The sequence below is a fragment of the Geotrypetes seraphini genome, chromosome 2 (genome assembly GCF_902459505.1).
Source record: "Geotrypetes seraphini chromosome 2, aGeoSer1.1, whole genome shotgun sequence".
Lineage (NCBI taxonomy): Eukaryota > Metazoa > Chordata > Amphibia > Gymnophiona > Dermophiidae > Geotrypetes > Geotrypetes seraphini.
The window spans coordinates 54,096,935-54,110,670 of NC_047085.1; the positions used below are offsets into that span (position 1 = coordinate 54,096,935).

The 13,736-nt window shown below is 42.5% G+C and overlaps 1 protein-coding gene across 1 annotated transcript in view; it reads left to right on the forward strand.

Moving 5' to 3' along the window:
• The window catches only part of CSMD3 (CUB and Sushi multiple domains 3), a 1,852,015-nt gene that overhangs the window by 1,286,617 nt on the left and 551,662 nt on the right, over positions 1 to 13,736 (forward strand). Inside the window, exon 31 of the mRNA XM_033933128.1 lies at positions 8,958 to 9,152. Within this exon, the coding sequence (XP_033789019.1) occupies positions 8,958 to 9,152 (195 nt within the window). The remainder of the gene's footprint in view (positions 1 to 8,957; positions 9,153 to 13,736) is intronic.

The following is a 13,736-nucleotide window of genomic DNA, read 5'->3' on the forward strand; positions in this document are numbered from 1 at the left end:
GATAATGGCAAAATGTCCAAATATTTTTAACTAAAGATCAAGATCACTAAATCAAATGCACATGGCAAGTCAAATTGAAGTGGTCAGGGTCTTAAGGGGATTTGCCGAACTCCATGAGAGACCAGATCTGAATTTGATTGGTTGAGCAGACGGCAGGCAGAAGCTGTTCAACCTATCAAATTCAGAGAAGTACTGTATTTTATTATATTGTTATGTAAACCACCTTGACTTGCTTTGCAGAATAGGGCGATATAATACAAATAAACATAACTGTCAAGGTCTTCAGGGAGTTGGGTGAATTCTCAGCCCTAGAGCCCTGCTTTCTTTTTGGTTGACTTTTTCTTGATGCACTTTGGTTGAGCAGGCTGCCTGCTTAACCAATCAAACTGTATCAAGCAATGAGTAAACCCACACAAAAAAAGCAGGCTGTAGAGTTGAGGATTTACTGAATCCCTTGAAGGCCCTGACCGCACGCCACTGAAGTACAGCCCTCTGTAAACCCTTAATTAACAAGCAGCAAGACATCACTAAGGTAGATTCTGACAATACAGGTCTGTGCAATGTGTTCACATGCTGGAGTAGCCATGCATGTGAAACGCTGGCCATCGTTGGTGTCAGACCTTTCCTAACACAGGTAAGACTTTTATTTGTTAATATTTGGAATTTCAGTGGTTTTACTTGCATTGCACAGACTAGGACTAGGGATTGGACTATGAGCCTATATTGCTCTTTGTCGAAGAATTTTCTTATTTTTCGTAAATTATGCATGATTAAAAATGCTTTCTGGGTAGTCTTGTTGATTTGGATTTGCATTGTGCAGCATCTATCTATCATCACTCCTCAGAGTTTAAGAGCGGATTGTATAAGGTATTTGGTGACATTTATTTCTAATTCTATAATGGATGGGGTTTTGGCCTTTTCGAGCAATAGAAATTTTGTTTTGTCCGAGTTCAGCTTCAATTTGTGGTCTATCATCCATTTTTCCACTGCATCTAGTGTTTTTTTCAGTTTTTCTGTTAAAGTGGGGTCTGGTGAATTGAAGGGGAGGAGTATGGTGATGTTGTCTGCGTAGCTGAATGATGTTACATCAAGGTTATCTAGGGTGGTCCCAAGGGAGGATATAAAGAGGTTGAAGAGCGTAGGTGACAGTGGTGACCCTTGATGAACTCCACAAGGGTTAGACCAGGGTTCTGATTTAAGATTGTTTGTCTTTACTCTGTATGTTCTTGATTTAAGAAATCCTTGGAATCAGTTGTGTACCCTGCCTGAGATCCCTATGGCTTCAAGTATCTGTAGTAGTATGGAGTGGTCAACCAGGTCAAATGCAGCAGAGAGATCAAGTTGCATTATCAACATCCTTCTGCCTTTGCTAAGGTGCTGTCGGGCTGTGTCTAGTAGGGTTACTAATAGTGTCTCCATGCTATGGTTGGTTCTGAACCCTGATTGAGAGGGATGAAGTAGGTTGTGGTCTTCCAGGTAGTTAGTGAGGTATTGTGCAACTAGTCCTTCCATTAGTTTAACGTATATTGGTATTGAAGCAATGGGTCTGTAGTTGGAGGGATTATCTATTGGGCCTTTATGATCTTTCACAATTGGGGTGATTATGATCTCTCCTAGGTCCTATGGGAATTGACCTTCCGTGAGCGTGGTTTGTATCCATTGCAAGAGGCTAGCTCTAAATTTGGGGGAGGCATTTGTTATCAGATATGTGGGACAGTTGTTCAGGTCGCATGATGCTTGGCTGTATTTTTTATAGAGACGGTTCATATCAGACCAATGTACTGCTGGGAAGTCGGTTCAGATCCTGTCTGCTGCAATGGCTTCTCCTATTACAGAGTTTGTTATTATCTCGTCGAGGTGGGTACGTGTGTTGTTGAAGGTGGTCCTGATCATAGTAATCTTATTTTTGAAGTGGTCTGCAAGTTGGGTAGCTGTTGGTGGGTGGTTTCCTTGTGCGGCTAGGAATGGTTTGGTATCAGTGAGGTTTAAACATTGGTGGGGTTAAGTTTATTAAATAAGGTGGACAATAAGGTTTTTCTTTGTTTTGGTTTTTATTTTGCAAATTTCAAACAGAAAATACTCAGTTAAACACCTGATTTAAAAGACAATTATATCAATCAATCTCAATAAGTAATCTACTTTAAAAGAAATTAAATATCTTCGATGTTTGTCTGAGTCCAAAACTGGGGAAGCAAAATGTTAGGACAATTGAAAGAAAATAAAAGGAGCTATTTCTTTCCTAATTCAAAGAAATATAAAAAAGGAAAAAGAGGTATAGCTGATATTATACTTGTGGTGAGAGAAAAAAAAAATTATGAACTAACCAACAGGAGAGTGGAACTGGTACAATCCTAGCTTCCACAAAACTTTTCAAATGTAATGGTTCTAAAAAAACGTAAGTATGATTTTGATATTTAAGAATGCATCATAGGAAATAGGTAGATCCCAAAGATAGGACCTGCTGATGAAGACCCAAAAAAGCCTGCTCTGTTACCTTTGATAAGTCAGGAAAAACCAAGACATTCAGGCCCGGATTCTGTATAGGACGCCCAGGAGGGGCATCCTATACAGAATCGGGCCTACACTAGCCCCGATTCTGTAACCGGCGTCCATGTTACAGATGCCAGTTACAGAATCGGGTTAGAGTAGACACGGCTGCTACACTTATCGCAGCAAGGGATCTTCCTGCCGCGATAAGTGTAGCGGCTGCCTGTCCAATTGCTGGCAGGAGGGTGCCCAACCCCTCCTGCTGGAAGATGTCCCCCCAACACTACTGATCACTGGCAGGAGGATGCCCAACCCCTCCTGCCAGAACGTCACCCCGCAGACACAACCGATCGCCGGCAGGAGGGTTCCAATCCCTCCTGCCGGAAGATGCCCCCCCAACACTACCGATTGCTGGCAGGAGGGTGCCCAATCCCTCCTGCCAGAGGACGCCCCCCCTCCGGAGTCCCCACGCTAACACCCCTCGATGACCACCCCTAACCTCCCCCCAACTAACCTGCCCCACCAAACTAACCTCTAATTGTTGGGCGGACGGACAGGTCTTGCTACCGTCCAGCCGGCAGGCCCGCCTCGTCAAAACGAGGCGGGCCCGCCCCTTCCCGTCCCATCCCGCGAAGCCTAAAGCCTGATTGGCCCAGGCTGGCCTATATTGTAAGCGTCTCTTCCTCTACTAGGGAGATGCATAGGACCGCCTAGGTTCGCCTAAAGCCCTTAGGTGAGCTTAGACAGTCTTGCAGGCCTCCTTAGGTTCCCAGAGGCACCTTCAATATAGGCAGCCTGCCTGGGGAGCATTTTTTTTTTTTAAATGTGCATCCCAATTGGCTGATTAGACAGCTGTAGGACGCCTACAGCTGCCTAAAATCGGGATGCACTTTGCAGAATCATGGCCTCAGTCCACAAAACTTTACATCTTTCTATCGAAAATACAGTCTAAGAATCCAATTTCTATCAGGTTCTAATGCAAAGGTCACATAGTAACATAGTAAATGACAGCAGATAAAGACCCGAATGGTCCATCCAGTCTGCCGAACCTTACCCTCTCTTTAAATTACTAATTTAAATTTTCCTTCTTCTTAGCTTTTTCGGGGCCAGAACCCAAAGCTCTGTCCAGTACTGTGCTTAGCTATTAATGTTAACGTAGCAGTTATGATCACTGACTGAGAGTTTTCAAGAAAACCCGTCAAGTCTAAGCTAGGTGACTCATTGTTTTTTTTCCCACCTTTTCCTTCTCTACACCACCAGGGGCTATATAAAAAGCTCTGGTTAAAGGTGGCATAGATTCCTTAGGTATCTGCAAAATTTCCTGAAAATATTTTTTTCACTATATTGTTTTATGAAAGTTCACCAATCTTAGATTTAATCTTCTATTGAAATTTTCAATAGTTTCTAATTTTTGATGTACCCAAAGTTTATCTTTGACCAGTTCTTGTTGGCATTCCAAGATTTTTTCCTGCTTTTTTTCTACCTTTTGAAGACTTATGGAGTGGTTAACCAGTTGCTCTTGGTGTTTCCCAAAACCCTTCTGCAATTTTATCCAAGCGCTGATTGTTTCATTTTCTCAATTGCTTTGCAAACCTCTCCCAGGAGACATCTCCTTCATAACTCTGGGGTATATTAGTTGTACCCTCCAACCTGCTAACACCCGGAGCTACCATTAGCACTTCAGCTTCGGCGCTCCGCGGTATCTCTCTCAGTGTTGCCGGAAGTATTGGCCTCAGAAAAGTCTCATGTTGTTCGGGGCTCAGCATGATGTCCTGGTCCACTGGAGCGTCAGCTCCTCTCTGCTCCCGAGTCACCCAAACCAATCGTCTCAGCTACAGACACGAAGAATTCTCTCACAGAAGGTGGGGCAAAGGCCAGGACTGCACTTTTCCCAGGTGGGTGAGTTGGTGCTTTTACCGACCCCTTCCTTTTTTTGCTCATCATCGCCGGAGCTCTCAATGCATCTGACCTCCTAGCCGCCATCCCTAGGTGGACAATACGTTTTAGCATATTTTGCCAGCAGCTAGGTGACTGTTCATACCGTTGCAGTACTTTAGAAAACGAAGACCGTATTCTATCCAGAGGAGCCTTCAGTTAATAATGCAATTTGAAAGTGTTCACAACCCTCATTAATTGAACACAGAGTTTCTCAACCTATCTTTCAAAGAACTGGGCCAGACTTTGCATTTGGGGTCATATAATCCAAAAAGGATTAACAAATCATCCATCAAAAGTAGTTATTTCATGACCCCAAATACTTTCTTTGGGTCCAATGCTTCCACTCCCATGTGTTCTGAATAAAATTCCCATATCATTTCTTTAGCTCACTTTCTTTAGCTGATCTTTAATAGGTGCTAATTCACTGAGGGCCGGATTCTGTAAACAGCACCTAAATTATTAGCTACCTACAAAAACAGCACCAGCCACATGTCAATCATGCATAGGCATTGTTTAAATAATAGCGGCTAACTGCGTCTACCAGAAAACTTAGGCATCTGTAATGTAGGTCACAGTTTTGCCGACCTACATTGCAGATGCCTAGGTTACTACTACTATTAATTATTTCTATAGTGCTACCAGACACACACAACGCTGTACAGAGTCACAAAGAGCAAGAAGCAGTCCCTGTTCAAAAGAGCTTACAATCTAAACTGGCAAGACAGAAAAATAGGATGTCATGGATACAGTTAAGGGGAACGGTTAATCAGCTGACTTGGTTGGAGGGCAGAGGAGTAGGGTAAAGGACTGAAAGCTATATCAAAAAGGTGGGTTTTCAGTCTGCTTTTAAACAAAGGACAAACTCAGGTAATTTAGTCCAGGCCTAGAGGGCAGCTAGATGAAAGGAACGAAGTCTGGAATTGGCAGTGGAGGAGAAAGGTAACGTTAAGAGTGACTTATCTGAGGAACGGAGTTCTTTGGAAGGTGTATAAGGAGAAAGAAGCAAGGAGAGATATTGAGGGGCAGCAGAATGAACCCACTTGTAGGTCAGCAATAAGATCTTTAACTGTATGCAATGACAAATAGGGAGCCAGTGAAGTGACTTAAGGAGAGGGTGACATGAGCATGGTGAGGTTGGTAGAAGATGAGTCGCACAGCAGAGTTTTGCACAGATTGCAAGGGGGAGAGGCTTACCAGTTAGGAGTAGATTGCAGTAATCTAGGCGTGGGGTTACGAGAGCTTAGACAAGGATCTGGGTAGTGTGCTCAGAGAGGAAAGAGCAAATTTTGGTGATATTGAAGCAAAAGGTTTTAGCAGCTTGTTGGATACATGTAGAAAATGAGACAGTATTATTTACAATATACTCACAAATGATGGAAACGAGAAAAAAAAACTTCCAAATGAGGGCTATCTTGAGATAATAGTCTTGTAACCACTTCAACTGGAATAAGAGACATTTCATATCGACATACGCTAAATACTTGGAATTTTTACATAAGAGAAAGTTGAATAAGAGTACCGATAAATGTTAGGGGATGGTTGAAATCAGTGATAGCCCACATTTGGAACTTAGAAATAAGACCAGTTCTAAAAGACAAACTGCTGCGAGCACTTGAGGTTTCTTTATCCCCTTGGTAATATCAACATCAAGGTTTATTACTATGTGAGGTTTCAGTTATCCTGGTATCAGTAGTCTCTATGGGTCTTTTAATAAACTAATCTGAAGAACTACAAAAAGTTAAGCAAGAAAGTAATCTTTTCTGTTGAAAAAAAGAAAGGAAAAAGAAAAAATATATATATATTTTTCTCGTTTCCATCATTTGTGAGTATAGTGGAATTTGTTCATAACATTTTTGTGAGGGTGTAGCATTATTTACAATGACAGTATTATTTATAGAGATGGAGAAAAAAGGAGGAGGAGGAGGAGGAGGAGCAGAGGGTTTAGGAGGAAAGAGAAGCAGCTCAGTCTTGGACATATTTAGGGCTCCTTTTACTACGGTGCACTAGCGGCTTTAGCGCACGCTAGACGCTAACGCCTCCATAGAGCTTGCGTTAGTATTTTTCATCTAGCGCATGGTTAGCGCGCGCTAAAACGTTAGCGCACCTTAATAAAAGGAGCCCTTAGTTTCAGATGACAGCAGGCCTAAATCTTGCTCCACTCCTAACCACTTAGGCCTAAGGCACCATTAGGCATCCTACTGAATGTGATTCTAGCGCCTACACTGAGGATTTTGTTGCTGCCCCGCAGTATAAACATGGCTTTTTAAAAGGAGCCTTTAGTGAGGAATAACTCTCATCTATAAATTTTGATTATATGGAACTTCCAAATTCCACCAAGTTAATTTTTCTATATGAATTTACATTGCCCCCCCCCCCCCCCTATACGATCGCGTCAGAGGGAATGTGATACTGAGGTGGAGAACGGCCTGCGAGGTTCGCTACAGCCGGCCAGTGAACCTCAGCAGGCTGCTTTGAAGAGGAGAGCAGCAGTTCGTACTGGTGGATCAGAAGACACTAGGAAGCCGGGATGGAGAGAGGGTGAGAACAGGCATGCACAATAGGGGAAGGCATGGCACAACAGGGGGCAGGGAGAGAGGGAAAGGGGGCTGCTTTGGGGGAGGGGTGTGCTGGAGGGGCAGACAGAAATCATGCTTTGCTCTGGGGGGGGGGAACAGAAGGGGGCCACGGAGAGACTGGCAGGTATGGTGCAACAGAGAAATACAGGCAGGCAGGGGGCCAGGGAGAGACACAGACAGAAAGAATGACAGACAGACAGACAGCATCCAAGGAGAGAGAGACAAAGAAAAAAAACCCAGACAGACAGACATTTACTCTAGCACCCGTTAATGTAACGGGCTTAAACACTAGTGATATAATAATAGCATTAGTTTCATTGTCATCTCATTCAAGGGGGTTCAGGAGTTTTTTCATTGTCCCCCTATACATTAGTAATAACTTGTTCCTTGGAAAATCATAATATTATTTGAATCGTGTTTAGATGATGCCACAATATCCAGTTGATGACTTTTAACATGGATGATTTGAAATTTCAGGCAGAGAAACTCTATTGTTTCTACAAAGAAAAAAAAGCATACCGTTCTCTAACTCTCAGATCTGCCAAATTTCCTAGATGATGATTCAAACCACCAATCAGTAGAACACGATGATAATTCCATTCATATGTAGCCAAAAAAAAAAGATCTTTTGACTTATTCCATCTATTAGGAGGAAAGTAAAAATGGACACAGTATAATGAATCTGTTTCTAGAAGATTAACAGATTCTAAGTGCTAAATTCTATAAACAGTGCCCTAGATAGGTGCCCTAATTGAGGCAGCCTAGTGATGCCTAACTACCCCCAACCCCCTCTTTTATAAAGCCGCACTAGTGTTTTTTTTTATTATCGGCCATGGCAGTAAAAGCTCTGATGCTCATAGAATTCCTATGAGGGGTGGAACTTTTACCACCGTGTCCAGTGATGAAAAAATGTTAACGTGGCTTCATAAAGGGAGGGGGGGGGGTAAAATCTGTGTCTAACCTAAATTACTTCAATTAGCTTAAATGACATGGTAATAGCCCGCTCCATTAAAGTTAATTGAATAATTAAAAAAGAAAATTAGGCACAGAATTCCTCATGGCATATAATTATGCCTAAGTTGAGGTGTCTTCCAAAGCCTAACAATACCTACCTGAAAAGAAAGTATGGTTAAGAGCGGAAAATAGGCATGATTGACTTAGGCATTGCTAGGCCCAGTAAAACATGGTGTAATATACTTGTGCCTACCTCTAGGATGCCTAATTATACCTAGGTACCATTAGGCATACTGTTTATAGAATCCAGCCCTAATTGCACTTCTCTAAAATAAAATCTTTATAAATCAGAGCCAAACCAACCCATCATTTTTTTTTTTTAAATACAGTTGATATAATATTTTATACCCTAGAGCAGTGATTCCCAACCCTGTCCTGGAGGAACACCAGGCCAATCGGGTTTTCAGGCTAGCCCTAATGAATATGCATGAGAGAGATTTGCATATGATGGAAGTGATAGGCATGCAAATTTGTTTCATGCATATTCATTAGGGCTAGCCTGAAAACCCAATTGGCCTGGTGTTCCTCCAGGACAGGGTTGGGAACCACTGTCCTAGAGGGCAGAATTCTCTAAGTTTAGGATCTTCTGTTTAAGATAAGATTCAGTTAAAGAGATCTGAGAGCTTGATTAATGCCATTGACATTCCACGAGGCAAATTTAAGGGAAGTCGTATTTATTAATGAGAAGACTGTTAGAGCAAGTTATGATATTAGAAATACACACCTTATGAGATGAGCAAGGTGCGGGAGTGTCAAAGGAGTGATATCTTGAGGAGAACCCTCTCCAGGGCAAGAGGAAGATAAGAGCACAAACCAGTTGGTTAAACATGTGACCAACAGAGCCAGGAAGACCCACTTCCAATTAAAATAGGAACCCTGGTTGATATATATCAGTTTAAATATGTTACCTATGTGAAATAATTATTTTGCTTTCTTTTGCAGCTAAACTGCGTGAATCATGCTTTGATCCAGGAAATATAATGAATGGAACAAGACTTGGAATGGATTATAAACTGGGATCAACAGTCACATACTACTGTGATGCAGGTTATGTCCTTCAGGGGTATTCTACACTAACCTGCATTATGGGAGATGATGGGAGACCTGGATGGAACAGAGCCCTCCCCAGCTGTCACGGTAGGCACTCATGTAGTAATTCATATCTGCGAGGAACATGCACTGTCTATTTCAGAACAGGGTCTCTTATAAAAGATTTTGATGACTGTCCTAATTGTGTTAAGCCTAGCCATTTCATTTCATATCATAACACCTAATTATACATGTTTCTCATACGTATATTTTAAAATACATTTATATACAACTATGAAATAAATTCACTAGACATCAACATATCTGACTGCCTGTCCTGTCATCATCTCCCCAGTTATCCATTTGCTCAAACTCATCTCCTCAAAAATGCATGTGCAAACAGAAGAATATTTATTATTTAATTTCTTCCTAAATACTAACAAATCCTTTTCCATCCGAATCTCAGTAGGCTACTCATTCAACCACATTGGCCCCACCACAGAAAGGGCTTTAATCCTAGCCAAATGCACTGATCTCGATCTCAAGAACTGAGAGGACAATTTGTACTTAACCTTGTAAGCTAGATGCCTGAGTAGTCCTCTTTGAAATCACTAGATACATAACAGTGGACAGTAATGGGGTAGTGAAGTGAGCATCACTAGCCACTGATCATAGGGGGTCTGTTTATTGAGATACAACATATGATAATCCATGTAGCAGTTTTCCCAGTTGATTACAATATCAGCACAAATTATTTGCCCTGCCAATCTTAAACAATTTTATAGGCATTCAAATAGTCCTATGAGTAAAAAGGGGTTGTGCCAGTAAAGTAGACTGTGCAAAATAACAAGGACTAACTTTCAGACCAATGGATAGGGGGCAAGGAGTTAGCTATGTCTTTGTTCCATACATCTTGAAAAAGTTTGATTCTGTGTTGAAAAGTTGGGTTTTTTTAATAGTTTGGCGGCCATACATCAAATTCCAGGTAAGTTAATAAAAACTTCTAATATATCAGGCTAAGTATTTCAAAGTCTTCCAAGTAATTTGCTAGTGTCAGTACTGCATGTACACAATGGGGAGCAAATGGGTTTGTTTTAATACCTGAAAGGAGCAAAATTAATTGATTGTTAGGATTCTATGTAGTGTTCTAATCCCAGCTTTAATACCATGTATGCCAAGAAAGGACAGCTGTGAGCATTGGGATTTAAGCATAATCACGGAAGTATCAAAACAATCCAGAGAGTTGAAAGACAAGTGTCTAAATATTGCAGTGCAGCAAGTCTTGAATTTAAAATAAGTCATATTTTTCTGTGATAGTTTATTTTACATCCTAACTAATAGTAGTCCCTGTCATGGGATGGGGCCTCGATCAGGGGGGTGGGGGAAGCAATCTGGGGAGAAAGGATAGCGCAGGCTCCGGCCTGCAGTATTGGGCCACGTCTTTAAGAATGATTGCAGTATTTAGAATGGAATTATCCAGAATTATCCTTTGACCTAAGGGACGCCGCGTGAGCGGACGGCTGGGCACGATGGACCACTGGTCTGACCCAGCAGCGGCAATTCTTATGTTCTTAAGAAAATATTTTAGCAGTTCCTTTTATCTGTTTATAAAGGGGACAATATAGTTTATATATGTGGCACCATTCTTTCTGACATTTTGTTCTATGAATGGATTAAAAAAACAGAGCTATGTAATGCTGTACCATGTGCCAAATCACTTCTTTATAGTCCTCTACAAATGAATATGCCTCCAGCAAGAGATTTTGCCCTCCCTCCTGCTGCTCCTATTAAAAATGACTTTTACTTCAGGAAATCATAGAGTACCGTCATGTCCTTCTTGAGGTGTGGCGACCAATACTGAACGCAGTATTCCAGATGTGGACGCACCATCGCTCGATACAATGGCATGATGACTTCCCGCGTCCTGGTTGTTATGCCCCTCTTTATGATGCCCAGCATCCTGTTGGCTTTTTTCGAGGCTGCTGCGCACTGCACAGATGGCTTCAGTGATGCATCCACCAGCACACCCAAGTCTCTCTCTAGACTGCTGTCTCCCAGCAATGCCCCCCCCCCCAATTTGTAGTTGAACAACGGGTTCTTTTTCCCTATATGCATGACCTTGCATTTTTCCACGTTAAAGCGCATTTGCCATTTGTTTGCCCAGTCTTCCAGCTTGTCCAGGTCCCTTTGCAGGTCCTCACACTCCTCCCCGGACCTAACTCTGCCGCACAGTTTGGTATCGTCTGCAAATTTTATAACCTCGCACTTTGCCTCCTTTTCCAGGTCATTGATAAATATGTTGAAGAGTAACGGCCCCAGCACCAATCAATGATGTCTCCTAAGCTACAAAGCTCGCACCTATGCTTGGAGCACACACATCCAGTCAGATTTTCAGTATATCCACAATATACATGAGATAGATTTGCTTAACAAGGAATCATACTTCTTGCATATTCATTAGGGATATCTTAAAACCTGAATGGCTCTAGAACAGTAGTTCTCAACCCTGTTTTGGAGGACCACCATCAATCAGTTTTCAGGATAACTTATCAACAAAAAGGAATAATCAAGAAAAATCAAACATGCTTCTTCAATTCCTTTACTGTCCAATATTCTCATGGTCACTGGCTTCTCTTAGCCACAGTTCCTTATAGCACAGCTGAGCACTGCAGGTGTCAGCTCTCTCTCTTTTCCAATATCTTTTCAATAAGAGCAAAAAAAAGTATCTTCTCTTTTACTACTTTCCCCCCTTTAACTCTCTGACCCCTTTGAAGGACGTTCACAGCCCTGCCTTACCGGCTGTGTGGGGCAAGTCTCCCTTTACCTAAGGTCTTCAGACCCCACCTGAATATGCCCCTAACATCCTTTATCTTTAGATCTTAGGGAGACTTGGAGAAATGAGGTTCAAAGAAACACTTTTCTTAATTAGGCACTGCTGCCTTATCATTGTTTGTAGCCTGCCTCGGGCTCAGGTCTCTAGGTCAGTGACTGGATTCCTTACAGGAAGGAAGGAGCTCTGCTCACTCCTATGTCCATGTCCTCTCCAAACACACTTTCTTCTGGGTCACCTTCACTATACATTTCCCATTCTGTGTCCAGGGATCTGGGGATTTCCTTCAAGTCTTCCACTTCTGGCTTTCCCTCCCATCCCCCTCTCTGCATGCATGCCAGCTTTCCTAAACTGTTTTCTTCCTTAGGATAAACTTCCAGCCCTTTACCCCAAGCCTTAATGGGAAAGTTACAGTACCTCCCTGGAGCTAGATTTTCCTTCCTTATGGGCTGGCCTCCTGAAAACCTTCTTGGCTGGGGAGTAGGAGAAGTGTGGAAACTGCCCTTCGTATGTGGTCCTCTGCTTTCCCAATTGGGAGCAGCTGTGTCTCTCTCCTGCTCTCCCTGCACACTTGCTACTTGAGGCTTCCAAGCCTGCAAACTACGGTGGCTGACTCCACCCCCTTCTGGGTTGATCTCCTGTTTCATTCTAGCTCTGGGAAAGGAGTATAGGAGATAGGCTCTGTTTTCTGTGCCCTCCCTGTCTTCATTTCTGGCTGTGACCTCACCTGACTTTTCTCCCATCTCTCTGGCTGTACTGAACTAGTGCTTTTATCAGGGTGTACAGGCTTTATTTTAGGGATTGCAGGTTAAGGGCCGTCTTTTTAACCATGACAGGAGCTTCCCTATCACACCATCCATGAAAGGAGGAGACATATAGAAATGCTGCACCTAAATGGGGAGAGGGAGGGGTATGGAAGAAAACTGCCAAATTGGAGGGAGGAGAGAAGAAAAGGGAATGAAAGGGAAAAGAGATAGAGAGATGCCAGACCAAGTGGAAGAGAGGGAAGGGAAGAGACAGATGCTAAAGCATAGGGTAGGGATTGAGACAGAGAAAGGAGAATGTGATAAATCCACTGCCAATAAAATATTTGTCCCTAAGAAAATTTATAGGAACATCTTGCTCCTGTGCAGAAGAGCTGACCAGATCAGCAAGTTAGAACCTGATATCGCTGACTACCACCAGTGCAGCCAGGGTGAGTTAATAAGTGACAGGCAGGAAGACTTTTTGCCAATCCAGTTAAAGCAGTGGTCTCAAACTCGCAGCCTGGGGGCCACATCCCTGTGATTGCACTGCATTACGTTTGGGCTGAACCAGCTGAGGAGTGGTTGGCATGGCAACAGTTGGAGAAAGGCTGCTTGCTTGAACACCGACACAGTTCTTACTGAAGTGCTTTGAGCTCTGGGGATAATAATCATTCTCTGAGGTCTATGAGAATATCCAGGGAATGTTGAATGTAAAACTGCTTGTGACAATATCTTATGCTGCTGGTGGGAAGAACTCCATTTGAAACCTATTCCATGGGATTTACAAAGTTGGTTAGTTAACCTATATTCAAGGTTGTCCTGGTGAAGAGGACTATAGCTTAAAATTTAGGGCTCCTTTTACTAAGCTGCGATAGCGGTTTTAGCGCACACAGAATTGCCACACGCGCTAGATGCTAATGCCAGCATTGAGTTCTAGCCGCGTAGCATAGGTTTAGCGCACGCTAAAATCCTGCAAGCACTAAAAATGCTATCGCAGCTTAGTAAAAGGAGCCCTTAAAGTTTAGAACCAGCAATTGAACTCTCAACTATTCTGACTTTAACTGAGAGCCTGTGTTTATTGGCCATTTTCTTATTGTGCTTTCTATTTTTCTTGAA